The sequence below is a fragment of the Ammospiza nelsoni genome, chromosome W (genome assembly GCF_027579445.1).
Source record: "Ammospiza nelsoni isolate bAmmNel1 chromosome W, bAmmNel1.pri, whole genome shotgun sequence".
Taxonomy (NCBI): Eukaryota; Metazoa; Chordata; class Aves; order Passeriformes; family Passerellidae; genus Ammospiza; species Ammospiza nelsoni.
This window is the reverse complement of record NC_080668.1, coordinates 17,397,596-17,417,398: the sequence shown is the minus strand read 5'-3', so window position 1 is coordinate 17,417,398 and position 19,803 is coordinate 17,397,596. Positions and strand designations below refer to the sequence as shown.

General features: G+C 38.2%; 1 protein-coding gene and 1 long non-coding RNA gene across 2 annotated transcripts in view; one reads left to right on the top strand and one right to left on the bottom strand.

The window, feature by feature from the left end:
* LOC132086121 (ras GTPase-activating protein 1-like) overlaps positions 1-19,803 on the top strand; it is a 126,155-nt gene that overhangs the window by 41,071 nt on the left and 65,281 nt on the right. Inside the window, exons 7-10 of the mRNA XM_059491580.1 lie at positions 3,813-3,865; positions 4,720-4,870; positions 14,848-14,926; positions 17,262-17,382. Of these exons, the coding sequence (XP_059347563.1) occupies positions 3,813-3,865; positions 4,720-4,870; positions 14,848-14,926; positions 17,262-17,382 (404 nt within the window). The remainder of the gene's footprint in view (positions 1-3,812; positions 3,866-4,719; positions 4,871-14,847; positions 14,927-17,261; positions 17,383-19,803) is intronic.
* Positions 21-19,208, bottom strand: LOC132086123 (uncharacterized). Its single transcript, XR_009420365.1, has 4 exons — positions 19,002-19,208; positions 10,728-10,823; positions 2,100-2,220; positions 21-739 (listed from the first exon to the last, which is right to left on the bottom strand). It is a non-coding gene; the product is annotated as an uncharacterized LOC132086123 (long non-coding RNA).

The following is a 19,803-nucleotide window of genomic DNA, read 5'->3' as shown; positions in this document are numbered from 1 at the left end:
ATGTGGTGTTTTCTGATTTGTGGGGATTTTTTATACACATACAGTTTAGCTTAGAGGTAACCTTTTTTCAGGTCTGCTTAACTCTAACTGCAGGAGAGGGATCAAAGTATCATTTAGAGGAATGATAGTATAATAGTAACACTTGATATTAGCCTCATGTGCTAGCACTTTAAATGAAAACCAGGAGACACTAAAATAATTTGTTTGCAGTGAATTCCAACTTGTTAAATAATTTAAAAAATTAATACAATTTACCATGAACAATTAATTGATACAGGAAACTTGATTGTTATATGATTTTCTGTTGTAAAGATGAGCAGCGAATGAAATTTACAGAAAATTTCTAGTAGCTGGATAACTTAATCTGTCCTCTATTTGCTTGCAATAATTGCAGCTTCTGCTTTCTGTATTTTTTACCCAGTTTGCAGTCTCCAAAGGACTGATGTTAGAAGAAGGCATTTCTTCTGGTGGTGTTTTCTTGATTGTTTTTGTTCCTAATAAGGGAAAGAAAATTGTTGGAGTGTAGCTTCAGTTTACAGATTTTCAAAGTTGTGCTAGTCAGTTTGGTATAGCAGCCTTACAGTAGTAGGGATGCCTTCAAATACAGGAACTTTTTTTTAAACAAAGTAGTTTGTAGCAAATCTTGAAGCTTGGATACTCAATTCAGTCACTCATGCTGCTCAGAAGATTGCAGGGGAGGCAGGGATTTCTGTAAATATTCCAATAGCCAGCGATTTTCCTGTAAAGGTAATATAGAAAGCAAGTTAGAACTGTTAGAACTAGGGCTCTTTTTTATGTGTAGGAGGCTTTGTTTTACACAAAATCACAGAATCGTTAAGGTTGGAAAAGACCTATAAGATCAAGTCCAACCATCAACCCAGCAGCACCACCACCATATTCACCACTAAATCATGTCCTCAAGTGCCATATCCATGCATTTTTTGAACACTTCCAGGGATGGTGACTCCTCCACTTCCTTGGGCAGCCTGTTCCAATGCCTGGCCACCCTTTCCACAAAGAATTTTTTCCTAATATCTAACCTAAACCTCTCCTGGTGCAACTTTCCCTTTAAGGCCCTAGTTTGGTCTCATTTTGGGCTATTTCACAGAATCATTTGAGTTGGTAAAGACCTCTGAGATCGAGTCCAGTCTTTGATCACCATATTGTGAACTGGACCAGAGCACTAAGTGCCACATTCAGTCTTTTTTGAAAACCTCCAGGGAGGGTGACTCCCACCTCCCTGGGCAGCCCATTCCAATGTGTAAGTACCCTTTCTGTGAAGAAATTCCTCCTGATGTCCAACCTGAACCTCCTTTGGCACAGCTTGAGGCTATGTCTTCTTGTCCTGTCACTTGTTACCTGGTAGAAGAGGCCAACCCCCACCTGGCTGCAACCTTCTTTCAGGTAGTTGTAGAGAGCAGTAAGGTCTCCCCTGAGCCTCCCCTTCTCCAGGCTAAACAACCCCAGTACCTTCAGCCACTCCTCAGAGGACTTACTCTCTAGACCCTTCACCAGCTTTGTTGCCCTTCTCTGGACACGCTGCAGCACCTCAATGTCTTTCTTGCAGTGAGGAGCCCAGAAATGGACACGGTATTTGAGGTGTGGCTTCACCAGTGCTGAATACAGGGAGGCAAATCACTACCCTGGTCCTGCTGGCTACACTATTTTTGATATAAGCCAGGATGTCATTGGCCTTCTTGGCCACCTGGGCACACGCTGGCTTATGTTCAGCCAGATGTCAACCTAGGCTGTAGTGCCGCATGAAGTTGTTTTGACCCAAGTGCAGGACTTGGCACTTGGCATTGTTGAACCTCACACTGTTGGTCTTGACTCATTGATCCAGCATGTCCAGATCCCTCTGCAGAGCCTTCCTACCCTCCAGCAGATCAACACTCCCACCCAACTCAGTGTAGTCTCCAAACTTACTGAGGGTGCACTTGATCCTCCCATCCAGATTATAAAGATATTAAACAGGACTGGCCCCAGCACTGAGTCTTGGGGAACACCATAAGTGACCAGATATAAACAAGCTGTAGCACCATTCACCACCACTCTCTGGGCCCGGCCATCCAGCTGGTTTTTTTCCCATCAGAGGGTACCTGTCCAAGCCATGGGCTTCAGCCTCTCCTGCAGAATGCAGTTGGAGACCATATCAAAGGCTTTGCTAAAGTCCAGGTAGACAATATCCACAGCCTTCCCCTCATCCACCAGGCAGGTCACCTAGTCAGAGAAGCAGATCACATTGGTCAAGCAGGACCTGCCTTTGCTAAACCCATGTTGGCTAGGCCTGATCACCTGTTTTTTCTGCACATGCTGTGTGATGGCACTCCAGATGGTGTTAGTCAGGCTGACAGGCCTGTAGTTCTCTGGATCCTCTTGTAGATTGGCATCACATTGGCCAACCTCAGGTCATCTGGGACCTCCGTGGTTCACCAGGACTGATGATAAATAATGGAGGGCATCTTAGGAAGCTCTTTGACCAGCTTCCTCAGTACCCTCAGGTGAATCCCATCAGGCCCCATAGACTTGCGTTTTAGTGGCTTGGCAGGTCACTAACTGCTTCCTTTTGAATTGCAGGGGATCTATTCTGCTTCCCACCCCTGTCTACCAGCTCAGGGGGCTGGGTACCCTGAGGATAACCAGTCTTTGTTAAGGACTGAGGCAAAGAAGGTATTAAGTACCTCAGCCTTTTCCTCATCCTTGGGAACAATGTGTCCATCCCATCCTTCCCCCCACATCCAATAAAAGATGGAGATTTTCCTTGACCCTCATTTTGTTGTTAATGCATTTGTAAAAATACTTTTTGTTGTCTTTTATGACAGTAGCCAGATTGAATTCCAGCTGGGCTTTTGCCTTTCTAATCCCCTCTGCATGACCAAACCACATCCTTGTACTCTTCCTCAGTTGCCTGCCCCTTCTTCCGAAGGTCATAAACTCACTTTTTGTTTTAACCTGAGTTCCTGTGAAAGCTCCCTGTTCAACTAGGCCAGTTTTCTTCCCTGATAGCTTGTCTTTAGGCACACAGGGACAGTCTGCTCTTGCACCTTTACCATTTCTATCTTAAAGTATGTCCAGCCTTCCTGGACCCCTTTGTTACTAAGGACACACTTAAACATGCATGCATGTACATATCCACTCTGCAATGAAAGGCCCTATTTCTAGCTTTCCTTTAAAAGACAGGATGAGCTCTCAAGATGTAGCATGTGGTATGTCACATGTAAACTGAATACCTGTGCAACATCAAGCTGTTTCCTACAATCATTGGTATCAGGTTGAAGACTAGATAGATAGCTGTATTTTTTTGGATGATGATCTGACAAAGGAAACTACAACGATTCTTATTTATTCAGTAGTTAATAAAACTGGAGTTTATTTCCTCAGCTTCTAGCAAAATTCCATTTTAGTTATTCTGTATAGTATTTAACTTTCATTAATGTCCTTGGGCTTTGTATTTCATGCTTCAAATAAATTGCTGTCTGAGACTGGCTTCAAATATGCCTGTCATTATCTAGCATTCAAACAATGCCTTTAATCTCTAAACACATTTGGATTTGAACATCTGCTTTGTGTTGGACACCTGTACTCAAGTTTATATAGATGTAGATATTTATTTTTCATTCTGTTGGTAGAAAAACAGAATTGCTAAATAACATAACAGTTGCTTATATAATCAATATTTGCTAGATTTTTTTAACAAAAATTCATTCATATGTACCAGAGATTAATTCATAGATGTCAGAGTCTTAGATGTCACACCTACTAAAAAAGAGAGCTGATAATTTTGCTTTCTAATTTTTCTCTTTATCTTTAAGATGGTTCCATGGGAAGATCTCCAAACAAGACGCTTACAATTTACTGATGACAGGTACTTTTATTTCAGATGGAAATACAGTGGTAGGGGAATGAGAAAAATTAATCCTTTGAAACTGCAGGAAAACCTGTTTTTTCTTCTGTATGAACATAGGAGCATCATATCTGTGGTTGCTACTACATTGGAAAAACCTCATGGCTGAGCATTGAGGGTTTTTTTTAATGTTCTCAAGTAAAGTTAGTTTCAGAATTCTGATTGAAATAGCTAATTTTCAAAACATAAATACATAAATATATCTCGGGCTTCATTAAAATACTGAGGAGAAAATACTGTTCACAGAATTACAGAATATTCTGAGTTGGAAGGGACCCACAAGGATCATTGAGTCCAACTCCTGGCCTTGCACAGAACCATCCCCCAAGAATCACCATGTGCCTGAGCATGTTGTCCAAACACTTCTTGAACTCTGGAAGGCTTGATGCTGTTATATACTTATGGGAGAATGTATTAAACTTTATTCTTCTCATAGAGGAAATATTTTTTAAAATGAAAACATCAAGATTTCATACTCATACTGCCAAATAACATACCTTAAATATGAGAACAAAAATATTTAGTTTATCTGAAAATATTGTCAAAATGCATATGCACACCATATGCTCTTGTAAAGAGCTGACAAAAGTTTGGGATAGGTTGTCACCTACAACCAAATGATTTGGCATTAACTTTGGCAGTTTAGTACTACTTCATCCTTTTTGGGGGAAGAATGGGGATCACTGTTGGAACTTAGATCAGACTTTATCCTTTATGTGTGCAATTATTGCTAATTTGTACAGAAAGAGCTTTGATAAGAGCTCATAAGTGACACAAGTAACAGTTAATAATGCTGTATTATTATATCTTTTCAGTTGGTCAGGTGGGCAGTTTTCTTGTGAGGCCTTCAGATAATACACCTGGTGATTATTCACTTTATTTTCGGACCAATGAAAATATTCAACGTTTTAAAATATGTCCAACATCAAGCAATCAGTTTATGATGGGAGGCAGATATTATAATAGGTAAGTTTTAATAGTCGTGTGTATTTTACAGTTCTGTAAGGAACTTCTATAACATATTGCTGATAACTTACTGATATGATCATAAAGTTTCAGTGTTTCTTAAGGATATACTAGGAGTTTAACTTGCTTAGTAGTTAGTTGTAACTAAGCACATTCTGAAAGCCTTCAAAAGCTTAGGTGTAACTTGGTTCTTTTGAAGTATTTTTCTCCTTCTGTAAATTATTTTCTTTACCCTATACATTGGATTATGACATGTAATTAGGAGAATGCTGTGTTGTCTTGGAAACTACTGTTTGTAATTAGGAGTTTTGTGTATATGAAAGGGGAAAATTAAAATATTAGTTTTATTGGAGACATTCAGTAGGGATTTTAAAGTATAAACAATAGAAATGGGTATTGACAACAAAGGGAAAAATTACCTTTATTGTTGAAAAAAGTCATTAAATTAATCACCTTACTATATCTGAATATTTTGGTCAGAAGTGCAGATAGTGAAAGCTCACCTTTCTCTCTTAACTGAGGCCATTGCCTGTCACATGATGAGAAATTTTCTGGACGTGTTCACCTAGACCCAGGGCATTCTTCATCCCAATAGACAATTTCTCTCAATTCCAGCTTGGCTTCTGAGTGGGTAGAGATCCAGCAACTGGTGTGTCTGAGAAAATGTTGAGGTCTCCTAACTAAGAAGTTCAGTGGACTTCTTCATATGATTTCAAATGAACAATGGTTTGAGACTAAGCAATTGGAACCTTATTAACCTATATATATCCCACACACAGACTGCTTGAGTATCTTCTACATTAATCAGTCTGGCCTCCAGACATCCTCATTGAAAATCAAGCTAGCTTCAGTGTCAGCCTTTGAAGGTAAATCCTCTTTTGCCCATTCTCTAGTTACATAGTGTATCGGGAGAATGATAGATTTCAAACACTGTAGGTGATGTCAAGCTAATTAGCAAATTAGTGGAAGTCTTTTTAGTCTCAAATGGCTTTGCAGTATTAGAGAGTATAGCTCCAGAAACTTACTGCAGTAAGTTATTACTTCCCACTGCTGGATTCACTAGAGAAGATTCTTTCCTTGACATTGGATGGAAAAGAAGATGAAAAGATTAAGCACCACTAAGCTATGATAATATGCTTTTAGAGGGCTTTTTGAATATTTTGGTACCTAGGTTGCAAAGATCTTCCTCAGTGTGAGAGAACTACTTGGCTTTGAAAGACTTCTAGTTTTAATTGAATGTTTTGGAGAATTACTAATATACTCTTAGGCTCAAATTCTGTCCAATTCATATTTACTGACAGTTGATAGACTTCTTGAAAGTTCAAACATGCAGGATAATGATGCAAAATGAAGGTGGTAACTGCCCCAAATTATTTACCATAAGATATACTGCAGAGGGCAATAAATGAGAAGCAGAAAAAAAAGGAATAGCTTTCTGTGGACTTCTTAATTCTTGTACTGGTTTATTTGTTATGGACCCTGGAAGAAGGAAGTCTTTAAATATGTGAAGACTAAGGTGGATTGTTGTATGAAACAGTCAGAAGTTGCTGAAAAGCATCAAATGGCATTAAATTCAGAACAGAAATATTGGAAGTATGAGTTTCTGCAAGATAATGAAATTATTTATGAGCATTTATTGGGGCAGAGAGAACATCTGTGTTTATTCTTCATCAAAAATGTAGAGTTTGTCTTCAAGGTGAAAAACTAGAGGTTGAAGATGTGCTGCTTCTTTAAATGCATTTAAACAGTTTTCATTGATCTTTTTTATAAGTTATTTCTTTAAATGCTCTGAGGGTATCTGCTTTAAATCTGATGCTAGTATTAGACTGGAACTTGAAAAAAATCATCCTTGGTAGTATTGATGATATTTTGCCCGACGTCCCGGAGGAATGATGAGGAGGACTCCATCTTATCAAAAGGCTAATTAATTACTTTATTATGCTATATTATTCTATACTATATTACACTATATTACATTACATCTAAACTGAATCTGCACAAGCACCCAACTCAACTCAACTGCACAGAATCTCGTGACTGTAAGCCGACAGTCCTGACACACACGCTTGGCCCTAAAAGGCCAAGGAAACAAAACACCATCACTCTGGGTAAACAATCTCCATATTGCATTCTACTTTGACACAACACAGGAGCAGCGAATGAGATAAGAATTGTTTTGATCATTCTTTTCTCTGCTTCACTCACTGCTTCTCTCAGGTTCAGAGAATGTGAATCCCACATGGTAGTAGTGTTGTTTCTCTTGAATATTCTTCTCTTGCTGCTTTAGTGATTTTAAGTGGGATTAAAAAATGGATAAAATAAAGCCAATCTTCTTTGGAAGAGTATTGATTACAATTATAGCCACAAAAATTGTAGAATAAAGTTTCCATACAAAAGTAACAGCTTGAAGAATAGTTAAGAAACTAACACAAAAGCTGACTGTTGTTTTATTTTCCAGGTAATGTAAATATCCAGACATGGGACTGGAACCAATATAAGCAATGCTATGTATCAGACTATATTCCAAAAGCCAGACAATGTTATTTTGAGTGATCATGGCAAAAAATTCCTGAGTACATCTTGGGAATCTAGTGTTCTGTCAGGCATAGGACGACTACTTTTTCTACTAACCTTCTCCATTTGCATGTTCACCCACTATTCTGCATATAAATTGCTCAAAACTTCTATTGATGAGTATAACTAACAGACCATATTTACACTCATATGGAGATTGCTTTCCTTATTTCTTATAGAATCTCTACAAAACAGACAGTCTGTAGTCTTTTAGTTGTCTATTTGAAGGTCTTAATATATAGTAAATGTGAAATACATATTTAGTGAATTATTTTGACTAGATATTGAAATAGTATTTTTCCATGGACTTCAGTAAAGCATGTAACTTTTGTGATCTTTATGTTTATTCCATGGACAAGATACGTGACTACTGGGGTACTTATCACTAATGAGGCCACACCTTGGATACTGTGTTCAGTTTCGGGCCCCTCACTACAAGACACATATTGATGTGCTGGAGCGTGTCCAGAGAAGGGCAACGAAGCTGTGGAGGGCTCTGGAGCACAAGTCTTATGAGGAGTGGCTGAGGAAATGGAGGTTTAGCCTGGAGAAAAAGAGGATCAGGGGAGACCTTATTGCTCTCTACAACTCCCTGAAAGAAGATTTTAGCAAGATGGGTGTTGGTCTCTTCTCCCAAGTAACAAGCAATAGGTCAAGAGGAAATTGCCTGAAGTTGTGCCAGGGGAGGTTTGGATTGAATATCAGGAAAAATTTCTTCACCAAAAGACTTGTCAAGCATTAGAAAGGGCTTCCCAGGGCAGTGGTGGAGTCACCATCCCTGGAGGGATTTAAAGGCTGTGTAGATGTGGTACTTAGGGACATGGTTTAGTGGTGAACTTGTCAGTTCTAGGTTAATGGTTGGACTTGATTATCTTAGAAGTCTTTTCCAACCTAAATGATTCTATGAATATCTACTTTTTCATGTAAAAATTGTCAAAGTCAGTTGGGGGGCAAGGGGCATGATGGTGAGACAGGAGATGTGATTTCACTAACTGCATATCATGAAATCTCAAACAGAAAATATATGCTTACTAGCCTGTGGCCACACCATCCTGAACATACTCTGTTTCATTTCATCTTAGAAGCTAAGCAGCTTTGGGCCCAGTTAATACTGGATGGGAGACTGCTTGAGAATACTGAGTCCAGGTGTTGTAGGCTTCTAGAAAAGGGCCATGAAGATGATGGATTAGAGTATCTGTCGTTTGAGGACAAGTGGAGAGAACTTTGACTGTTCAGCTTTGAGAAGAGAAGGTGGTGGTGGGGAATCTTATTATTCTGTATAAATTCCTGATAGGGAGGGAGCAAAGAAGAGAGAGAGAAACTCTTTGTAGTGGTGGCCAGTGTGATGGTGATCAAACACTGGAAGAGAATACCCAAAGAGCTTGTGGAGTCTCCATCTTTAAAGATATTCAGAACATTGATGAACAAGATTCTAAGCAATCTGTTATACCTTCTTTGAAATGGGGACTTGAACTAGGTGATCTTGGAGGTCCCTTGCAACCTCAGCTGTTCTGTGAATAGCTTCCATGTTTTACAGTTGGGTTTCTTTTGTTTGTTTTTGTTTATGATGTGGTTTTGTTACAGGAGGGTGTGGGTTTTTTTGGTTTAGTTTTTTGCTTTGGGGTAGGTTTTGGAATTGGGTTTTTTTTGGGGTGAGTGGGGTTGGTTGGATTTTTTTGTTTATTTGTTCCAGTTGGAAGGGACCTACAGCGATTATCTAGTCCTGGACTGACCAAAAGTTAAAGCATATTACTAAGGGCATTGTCCTCAGACAGGCATGGGACATCAACTACCTCTCTGGGAAAAGCCTGTTCCGCTGTTTGACCACACTCTGGGTAAAGAAATGCTTCCTAATGTCAAGTCGCAACCTGCCCTGGCACAACTTTGAACCATTCCCACATGTCCTGTCACTGGATCACAGGGAGAAGAGCTCAGCACCTCCCTCTTCACTTCCCCTCCTCAGGAAATTGTAGAGAGCAATGAGGTCACCCTTCAGTCTCCTTTTCTCCAAACTAAACAAACCCAGTGTCCTCAACCACTCCTCACAGGACATTCATTCCAGACCTTTCACCAGTTTTGTTGTTCTTCTCTAGACGCATTCAAGGACCTTCACATCCTTCTTAAATGGTGGGGCCCAGAACTGCACACAATACTCAAGGTGAGGCTGCTCCAATGCTAAATATGGAGGGATAGTCACCTCTTTTAACTGGCTGGTTATGCTGTGCTTGATGCACCCCAGGGTGTGATTTACCCTCTCGGCTGCCGGGGCTCACTGCTGCCTTTGATTGAGCCTGTTGTCAACGAGCACCCCCAGATCACTTTCTGCAGGGATACTCTCCAGACAGAGTTTACACACTAGTTGAGATTTGGCCTTCGATGTCTTCTCCCTTCATATGGAAACAAAGGCTCTGTAATTTTTCTGTGAAGCCTGACCTCAGTTCCAGAGATCCTAAAAATTTTTTCCCTCTGAGCTTGTCAAGGACTTCCCTGTTCAGTCAAGCTGGTCTTCTGTCCCATTTGCTTGACTTGTGACACACTGGAATTGCCTATTCCTGTGCTTTTAAAAGGTGGTTCTTAAAGACCAACCAGTACTCATGGACCCCTAAGCCCTCAAAAGCAGATTCCCAGGGGACACTGCTAAGTAGCAATCTGAATAGCCTAAAGTTTTCTCTCTTGAAGTCCAGGGTAGCAACTCTGCTGTCCTTTTTTCTCATTACACTGAAATATTTAAACTCAACCATTTCATGATCACTGTGGCCATGACAGCCACCTACCATCCTATCTCACGAGTCCTTCTCTGTTTGCAAACAATAAATCTAGGATGACATCTTTCCTAGCTGGCTCACTGAGTACCTGTCACAAGAAGTTAACTCCTACAAAATTTAGGAATTTCCTAGAGTTAATTGTCACAGCAATATGATATCCCCAGTTGATGTCAGAGAAGTAGAAAACTCCCATAAGGATAAGGGCTACTGATCCAGAGATTTCTCCTAATTGCCTGTAGAATAACTCATCAGTGCTATCATCCTGGCTGGGAGATGGATAGCAGACACCTACTCTGACAGCTGCTCTTTTCCATCCCCCAAATCCTCACCCAGAGTCTCTCAGCCACATTAATGTTAACTGTAAGTACTGTACAGTCACATCTCTCCCTTACATACAGTGCAACTCATCCACCTTGCCTGCTCTGCCTATCCCTCCTGAATAGCCTGTCATAGCCATCATTCCAGCACCCCATTAGCATTGCCATCCTCAGGTGATACCATGACAACCCTTGGCTTACCTTCAGCTCTCCTGTTGGTGTCCCCTTCCTACACTGATTGTAGTTTAAAGCCCTCTCAATCAGTCCTGTGAGTTTATGAACGAGGAAGCGTTTCCCCTGTCAGGACAGATGAATCATGTCAGGTCCCAGCATACCTTGTGTCTCAGACTTTGCATGGTTATAAAAAGCAATATTCTGGTAGAGGCACCAATCCTGGATCCAGATGTCTTGAGTTCACCTGTTTATTCTAAAGCCTCTCCCTCTTACTAGGAAGACTGAGGAAAATGCTACCTGTGCTTGCTTTTGGAATATAGGCAGAAACTTAGTATTGCTTATACAGGTTGTGAAACTTCCAGTCCCGTGTCTGGATATGCAAACTACCTGGGAAGTAAAATGATATTTGAATGTAAGGTGACAATTTTAAAGTTTCACTTCTGATTTTAGAAGGTGGAGTAGGATAGGCATATCTCATGCCACTTTGTCCTCTCATTCTGTTTTCTTTCTGAAATCTCACCTTCCTAAGAGAGAGTTTTCCAAAAACTTGAAAAACTTAGAAGGGGTCAGCAGCACACAGGTGTCTATCTGTTGATTCCATGTCAAAGTAGAACATAAGAAATATTGACCTAACATTTATAGATTTAACAAGCTTTCAAATTATCTTTAATTTGAGAGATGAGACAATTTTCAGACTAGATGATGACTGCAGTTGTTGGAAGACTTTTTTATTTTAACTGATATATTAATCCATGTTTTGATAGGCTGAACATTATGGGCTTAACACGTATTAACATGCTCATGTCTTTTTCCTTATAATTTAATGATGTAGTGTTCTGTTTTCTGTATTCTTCACAATTTGAAATGTCAGTGATTCCAAAATTGGCCAGATAGAAACTTTCTAACACAGTTTTGAGTATTAGAAAGTAGGCATTCTTTATTGCAGCATGCGGGTCACTCAGAGGATCCTTCCTCTAAACAAGTGCCCTGAGCATCAGGTGAACAGGGGTTTTATCATACACACTGATTACATATTCATTAGCTATCCCTGCTTACTTGATGTATATGTATTACATATTAATTAGCTATCCCCACTTCCTTGGCTTTATTTTACATAGTCACACCCCTTATCAAAAGTCCTTATGTGCTTCTTCAGTAGTCTTCAACATCTGGTGTCCTTTTTTAGGTGGCTGTTCCTTGAGCCCTGCTTTAGAGTAAGCGCAATATTGTTGTTTTGCATAACTTCTGCTTTGTCAGCCTTGCAGAGCTGAGCTGGCATCCTGCTTGCATTTTGCATGACTTTTGTTTGCCTAAGTTACATCCTTTATCTATTTCTCCAAGGCTGTTCTGTTCTATTGTCCTTATCAGAGTAAAATGCTGTTCTGTTCTAATATCCTTATCATCAGCTGTTGGAATAACCCTTAATTCACCCATTAAGTATTAAAAGACTGATACTGCTTAATATGATGAGATACTTTTAAAATTATCCAAGTAGCTAGGATCTGGGCAGCCTAATAAACTATGCTAAACATTTTACAATTACTAGTGTAACTGTAGTATAGTATTGAGACTCATATTTATTTCTCCATATCAAAGCAAGTTTAAGCATTCCTTTTTATAAATTCATACTTATTTATACCTTCTTTGATGTATTTTGTGTAAGTAGGATTTTGTTGATGTCAGATGTCGCAGACATCTTTTCACTAAAAATCTTTTCTTGATATTTTTTCTCTTCTGAGAAGCTGAGGCCTCAGAAACAAAATGTAAACAATGATTATCTGCTGCTGTAGAATGCAACAAGTAGATTTGTGATTACTCTCCTGTAGATGTTTAAATTTAGTGACCAGTCACAGCAGGGCTAGCTCGCTCTCTGTCTGAGCCACAAATCTTTGTGATTCGTTCTTTTCTATTCTTAGCTAGCCTTCTGAGAAGAAACTTCTTTCTATTCTTTTTAATATAGTTATAATGTAATATATATATATCATAAAATAATAAATCAAACCTTCTGAACATAGAGTCAACATTCTCGTCTCTTCCCTCTTGTGACCACTGTCACAGTCAGATGCTGAAAATATTTATAAATCCTATTTTCCTGTTGCCTTGATTCTTTTTGTGGTCTGTTCCATCTCATGCTTTGTATTTTACGTTATATAACTTGGATGACTTGATAATTCATTTTCAAGTGTATTTGATTATATGTAGTATCTTTCTGTTTATAATGTTTGGTTTGTTCAGCCATTTGGACTGCTTCAGTGGTGACAATAGATAATGACCATCTGAGTTGAGTGTGTGGGGGAGAAGAGGGCTAAAGAAATTGTATAAAGCTGCTTTATTATTGATTGCCCTCATATTGGCAATAGCTGTTCAACATGCAAAATACAGCGAGTGATTATTTTATACAGTGTAGTAAAGCTTAAATTGTCATGGTGAAAATGGCATATGCATGTTGCATATCAATAAAATTTAAATTTATTTGGGGTTTAGTAATATTGAAAAATTCAAGTCATTACAAACTTGAAAAAATAACTAATCTTCCTGTGAACATTTTTAGCTTAATGCGTATACACTAGTTCATAGCTTTAGAAGAATGAAATTGAGACAAAGCAAATAGATTTCTTTATATTGATTTAGTTACATGTAATTTATGATTGTTTTTATGATAATTTTATAGTATCCTATATTTTTCCTTTCAATAAAATTTTATCCAATTGTAATAGGCCAAAGATCTATCATGCGTGCCTCTTTGATTACATTTGCACACACAGCTAACAGTCTATATGAAATGAGAAAACACATCATATCTGTTTTTGTTTTCTTCTGAATTACCTTCTTATCTTCAGGTTTATATTTCATATATGACTGCTTCACCTGTGTTGATGTTAACTTCTCTTTATTACAATGTAACTTTCAATAACTGCAAATATAAGAGCAATTCAAAGATATATTGAATTTTAGATTGTGTCTGTCACTACTTCTTTCCTGATCCTTCAAAATAGAAATTCAACCTGACTTTGGTAATTAAAATGTAAGCTTACCCATAGAAACATGTTGCTGACTGAGTGTTTAATTTAACACGATGGTTCAATGATTTGACGTACAATCTGTATAGTCCATGTTACAAAACCTTTTTTTGATTTCCCATTCTCATCTTCCTAAAAAAAAACTTGATTTCAACAGTTTGAAATATCTTCCATTCCCCTTTCTTAGTTACTCTAGGACTTTGAAAATTATTACCAATAAAATAGCAATTTTCAGCCTGTTTGGAGAGCTGAGAAATGCACATGTGTTACTTGAATGTGGAAAAGGTAGTGTACTCATTTGGCATTGAGGTGGGTTGACCTTGTCTGGTTGCCATGTGCCCACCAAGACCCCTTCTCAGCCCCCAGCCCCCTCAGTGGGACTGGGAGAAAAATAGGGTAAAAAGCTTGTGGGTCAAGAAAAAGGCAGTTTAACAAAGAAAAGTAAAGGCTTGCACAGGGAAGCAAAGGAAAAACAATAATTTTTTTTCTCTTCTTCCCATGAGCAAGTGATGTTCAGATACTTGCTGGGAAGTAGGGGCTCAGCATGCATAGTGGTTGTTTTGGAAGACAAATGTCTTAATAATGAATGCCCTCTCCCCTTCTCTTAGCTTTTATTACTGAGCATGTCGTACAGTATGGGATATTCCTTTGGTCAGGTTGGGTCAGCTCTCCTGGCTATGTCCTCTCCCAAGCTCTTGCCCACCCCCAGCCTACTGGCTTTTGAGGAATGGGGTTGGAGAAACAACCTTGATGCTGTGGGAGCACTGCTCAGCAGTAGCCAAAACTGGTTGTTTATCAACATCTTTCTAGCTAAAAATACAGAGCACAGCACTGTGAGGACTGCTGTGGGGAAAGTTAACTCCATCCCAGACATACTCAATACATGCATTTTCAACATCTGATTGAAAATATTCTGTGACATTTAGAATAAATAAATGCAGTTCTGTGATTTTTCTTGACTTCAATGTATTTATTAGTAGATTGTCATTGCTGCAAATGAGATTATGATGTTTAACACTTGATTTTTATTATAAATATGCGAGGAAATGTAGTGTGATTGCATGTCTCATAGAGAGGAAAAACTAATTGATTTAACATTTTAAATATTATTTTTCTTATTTGAACAGTATTGCAGAGATCATTGAACATTATAGAAAAGAGCAGATTGTTGAAGGATATTACCTTAAAGATCCTGTTCCAATGCAGGTAAAACTTCATCTCTGAGCGCTTGTTATTGAAGGTATTGACTTAGTCCTCAAATATTTATAATATAGGAACTGAATTATTACACAGGTATCCATTGTAGTTAAACAACATCATTCCCTCCTGAATTTTTGAGTTTGTGTTTCTTTTATTTTCATATGCATTAGTTTATCTATTGGCTTGTAATAAACAAAAGTTATTAGCTTTGTCTGTGCTCTGGGGTGTAAATGCTCCATCTTGTGCCCCTAACTCTGGTCCCTGAACTAGGCTGCTCTCTATTCTTCTGTGTCTAATATCTTTCTTCCCTCAAAAAAATCTGTATGAAAAGAAAATCTTCAGAGATGATCAAGGGGCCAGGATTACAGGGTGTGTTCAAGAACATTGTTGCCCTGTAGCATAAATTCATCCTAAGAGACCACTGATAATAAACAAACTATATTGTCTAGTTTTTCCTAAAGTTATAACTAGTTCAAAAGTATAGTTTTATCTTTTCTTCCTATGTATTCTTCAACTTTCCTGTTTTGATGGTTAGAAATTTGTTTTTAATTTCTAACCTAAATAGTTACCCCTTTGTTAGAGCTATTATATTAATTCAAGGGCATTCCTTTGTATTATTCTTTAGTCAGCTCACTAAGATGAGCATACCAAAATCTGGTTTTGTCTCTTTGTAAGATTCTTGTAGCTGCCCTACTAGCACCATATTCCAGTGTGAGTTTGTGTTTCTTGAATGTAATGAACCAGAACAGCTCAATGTCATTAGTAATTCCTTTTTTCTGTGAGAGTGTTTACCAGATTGCAGAAGGTTATCTGTGTCTTATCCTAGAACATTATCTGTGTCATTACCGTACCCACATTGTATTATATTGTTTGCTATCGGTAAGTGTCAACAAGAGCAAATTTTATCTTGTATTAGTAGACTTATAGCTTATTATTCTGACTGCTTGGGTTTTTTTCTGCTGACTTGTCATCAATGCTTCCCAGTTTTCTGCTTCTATTAGCTCATGCTCTTCAATGCGTTTGAGACAAATGTGAGGAAACTTGAATTCAGAGACTGATCCTTGAAAAGCTTCACCCAATAACTTTCCTTGCCCTCTGTCATTCTTTTTGGATTATGACGATCATCTTCCTTTTGGCACTTTGTCTATCCAATTATGGTTCCTGTATAAATAACTTTCTCTGTGTTGACTAATTTTCCATGTGAGACTGCATCAAATTATTTTAAGTTATTAAGACATATGTGTGACTTTCCTTTGTTCAAAAAAAAAAAAGATATTGGTGCTGTAATTACCACATACTGTCATGCGCTGTTTGTGAAGAAAAAAACCCCACAAGTCTTTCATGCTGTTCCTTCAATCTAGTAGACTTCCTGTTTCTAATTTTGAAATTTACTTTAAAACATTTTTCACTAGATGTGTTGTTTTTTATGTTATTTTTTCCATGGATATGTTATGGAGATTATACTGAGTTAGTATAAACTTGGATATTGCTTCTATTGTCAGCCCTGTAATTCCTATTACTGAAATGTTTTTCATCTTGCCTTTGTCATGTTGTTTAAAACCATGATTCTTATAGAATAGAGGAGAGAAAAGTAAAGTATTTAGTATGGAGCTAGTGCATATCACTTCATCTTGATACTGTTCTCTGTCTGATAGTCTTGCTTTTCATGTTTTCTTATGGCTAAAGAACTTTTGCTGATCAGCTGACTTGGTAAGGTCAAACTTGGCTTGGCTTTTGGCCATTCTAGCTGGGTAACATTATTTCCAGATCTTCGTTTTATATGTGAATTTATCCTTTTTCAATGTCCTGTTTCTACTTTCTCCTCTTGCTTTTTGTTAGAATGACAGTCATTTAGGGTATGAGTGCTAATAAGATTAGTGAGGAACTGTGCACTAGCTGTGTGTTAATAATTCAGTTTTTATTGTGATCTATACCATTCTTGTTGGTTCAGAGTTTATCCTTAATTACTCAGTCTCAAAATACATGGTAGAAGACAGAAGTTAAAGAACCTTTAAAGATTTATGTAAATTTTGCATAAATTGCTGAAAGCTATTTCGTATTAAAAAACATAAATACAGATGGTACTTTTTGAAAATTAGTCTGTATTTAAACCTTGTTTTTCTTTTCATATTATAATTGTGGCCTAATCATTCCACAAGAAGTAGTTATATTACATTTCTACCAAATGTAGTATATTAAATTATATTGGTTTGTTAAGATACATGAGAGAATAAGGAATTAGTAGGATTCAATCAAAGTTTGGTTGCAGCTGCATAGTATGCAATTGTTTCACAGTGATTTCTGAGCTTAAAAAAAAGTTGATTTCTTCCTTGTTTACCAGCATCAAGAACAAGTGTTTAATGATACAGTCGATGGAAAAGAAATCTACAATACAATTCGTCGCAAAACAAAGGATGCTTTTTATAAAAATATTGTCAAAAAAGGATATCTTCTAAAAAAAAGTGAGTTCTGTTTGATTTTATAAAATGTACTTTTTTTCTAAAAAATGCAGGTATGTATGCAAATTTTGTGTAGTAGTGGTACTAGCAGAGGCAAAATTGAAGTGAGCAAAAGGTTGTTTATGACGGGCTGTGGTGGACCTATGATGATCAAGTTGAAAATTAAGGCTGAATGTTTTTTCAAAATGTACTGTGCTTTATGTATGAATTAGTTCAGAACCTTATCAGTTTTATTCGGTGAACATTAAACAATGAGTGATTTTTTTTTGTTGTTTTAGTCAATGGCTAAATCCACATTGTACTGGCACATGTAATTTGTCTTCCAACAAACCTCAACATATAGATCTCTGGGTATTAACTTTGTTTTTAACTTTTTTTTTTTAAATGGTTAAATTTTTTTAATATGTATTTTTGGGGCATGGTTCTGATCCCGATTTGCATATACTGTATTCCCATTTCTGGTTTTTAGTAATTTTAAGATATTGTGATGCAATTTGTTATGCTGATCAGTTGGTAAGAGTTTAGAAATAAATTTATCATGTAAAGAGAACTCTGTTTCTTACTTAAAATAGCCATAATAAATGAGATTGTTTACAGCATCATACATTATTTGCAAAATATAGTCTTCTCACTGATATGAACAGAGTTCATGCACACTTGTTTAATCCTGTTGAGATTAATGAAAATGTTTAGTGAATGTAGTGGTTTCAGTTCAAAACCAGGCAGAAACACCAATTTCATGTAATGGTTTTGGTTCACCAATTTGGATTTCCTGGCCAATGCACCAAATAATGTTATGAGTTTAGTGCTGGCCCAATGCCAATGCAGCCAATAAAATTATTTACTCATTTTCTGCTATGAAATAAGGATTTAGGATGAGGAGCAGAGAAGGCTCAAACTTTAAAAGGTATAAAGAAAACTGTATTAACAGAACTAAAATAAAAAAAGACAATAAGAAATCAGAATAAACCTTTAAAACACTTTTTCTCCCCCCCAACTCCTCTTTCCTTTCCCCTGGTAACGTAAAGAAACAAAACCTGGTATTTTCAGTCAGTTTACCACCTCTAAAATAGTTGCTATTCAGTTCACTCAGGGAAAGGAGTCTCTCTTGCTATGCCATAGAAACTTCTCCACAAGAAAGAGTTCTCCCATGCTTTTTAATTTCCACGAATAGCAGCCACCTGGCAATCTGCATTTGTGAAGTCCCTCCCATCTCTCGCAGCCATCCCACAGCTGCGTTCCTGGGCCATGTCAACTTATTGGGGTGCCATTTTTAAGGATGAGCTGTTCTAGCATAAAAGCAAAAGTTCTCTTCATCTATCTCTGGGAACAGAGGTCTTCTTCTATTCCTGAGGCAAGGTTTCTCATCGCTCTCATTTCTCTCTGTTCAAACTTCGCATTTGATCACAGCTACAGCAACATCTGCTTATTTCAACACTAGTGCTTCTGTTTATGGCTGTGGTTAGAATGCTACATCCCCCCAATGCATTTAATGAGTTACAGGGTAGAAGAGTCTGATGCATCAATTATATTCTTCTCCATAGCCTTACAAGAGGATTTCAGCCCAAAACTAAGGCATCTCCTCATTCTCCTCCCATCCGGAATTTGACTTCTTTACTGACCTCAGTGCCTCATGTTGTCTTCTATGTCTTCACTCTTTTCTTCCACTTGAGAGAGGATCGATGTTTTGCAAGTTTCATCCGTGCAGTGAATGAGTTAATATCTCACCCAGGCCTGCGGGTGGTCATGTGGTCTCTGCTACGCTGTGGCTGAAGCACTTATGGTGATTTATTTCAGGCCGCGCTGAAGGAGGGGGGTGTGGTTGGGATCTCAGCAACTAGGCTAGGGCTCAGCTGCAGTACGCTGGGGTGGATGGCCTCCTCTTCCCTACCCGGCAGCCACTGGGGCCGGGCCTGGCTTCGGCCGAGGCCCCGCGGCCTCCCCTCCCCCGCCCAGCCACCGGGCCGGGGGGGGGGGGGGGAGGGGGGGAAGAACTTCTTCCTTTAAAGGCCGGAAGTAAAAGAGCTTTTCCCGGGCTTGTTAGTTTTAAAATGTGAATCTCACAGAAGCAGATCTAGCTTTCTTAATGCTTTAACAGGTTGTCAGTTCTCAGAGCTAGCCAGCTATTACTTTTGCTAGGCACAGAGGAAGCTATTAACAGCTCCTCTCAGAAAAATCACTTCTGTGGGTGGCTCCAATGCAAAACCGGCACAGTGAACCATCTGAAATTGTACTTCAGTCTGTGAAGAGGGTCTAGTTTTAGCTACATGCTGAAAAAAATTAGTATGTGTACTGATATTATTACTTAAGCATAATTAACTGTATGCTGTTCTTCTGTTTGTATTTTGGCAAAAACTTTACTGCTCTCTTTTTCCTTCATTTATCGAATTTACATTTTCTTTAAAACAATATTGTACTTTCCTT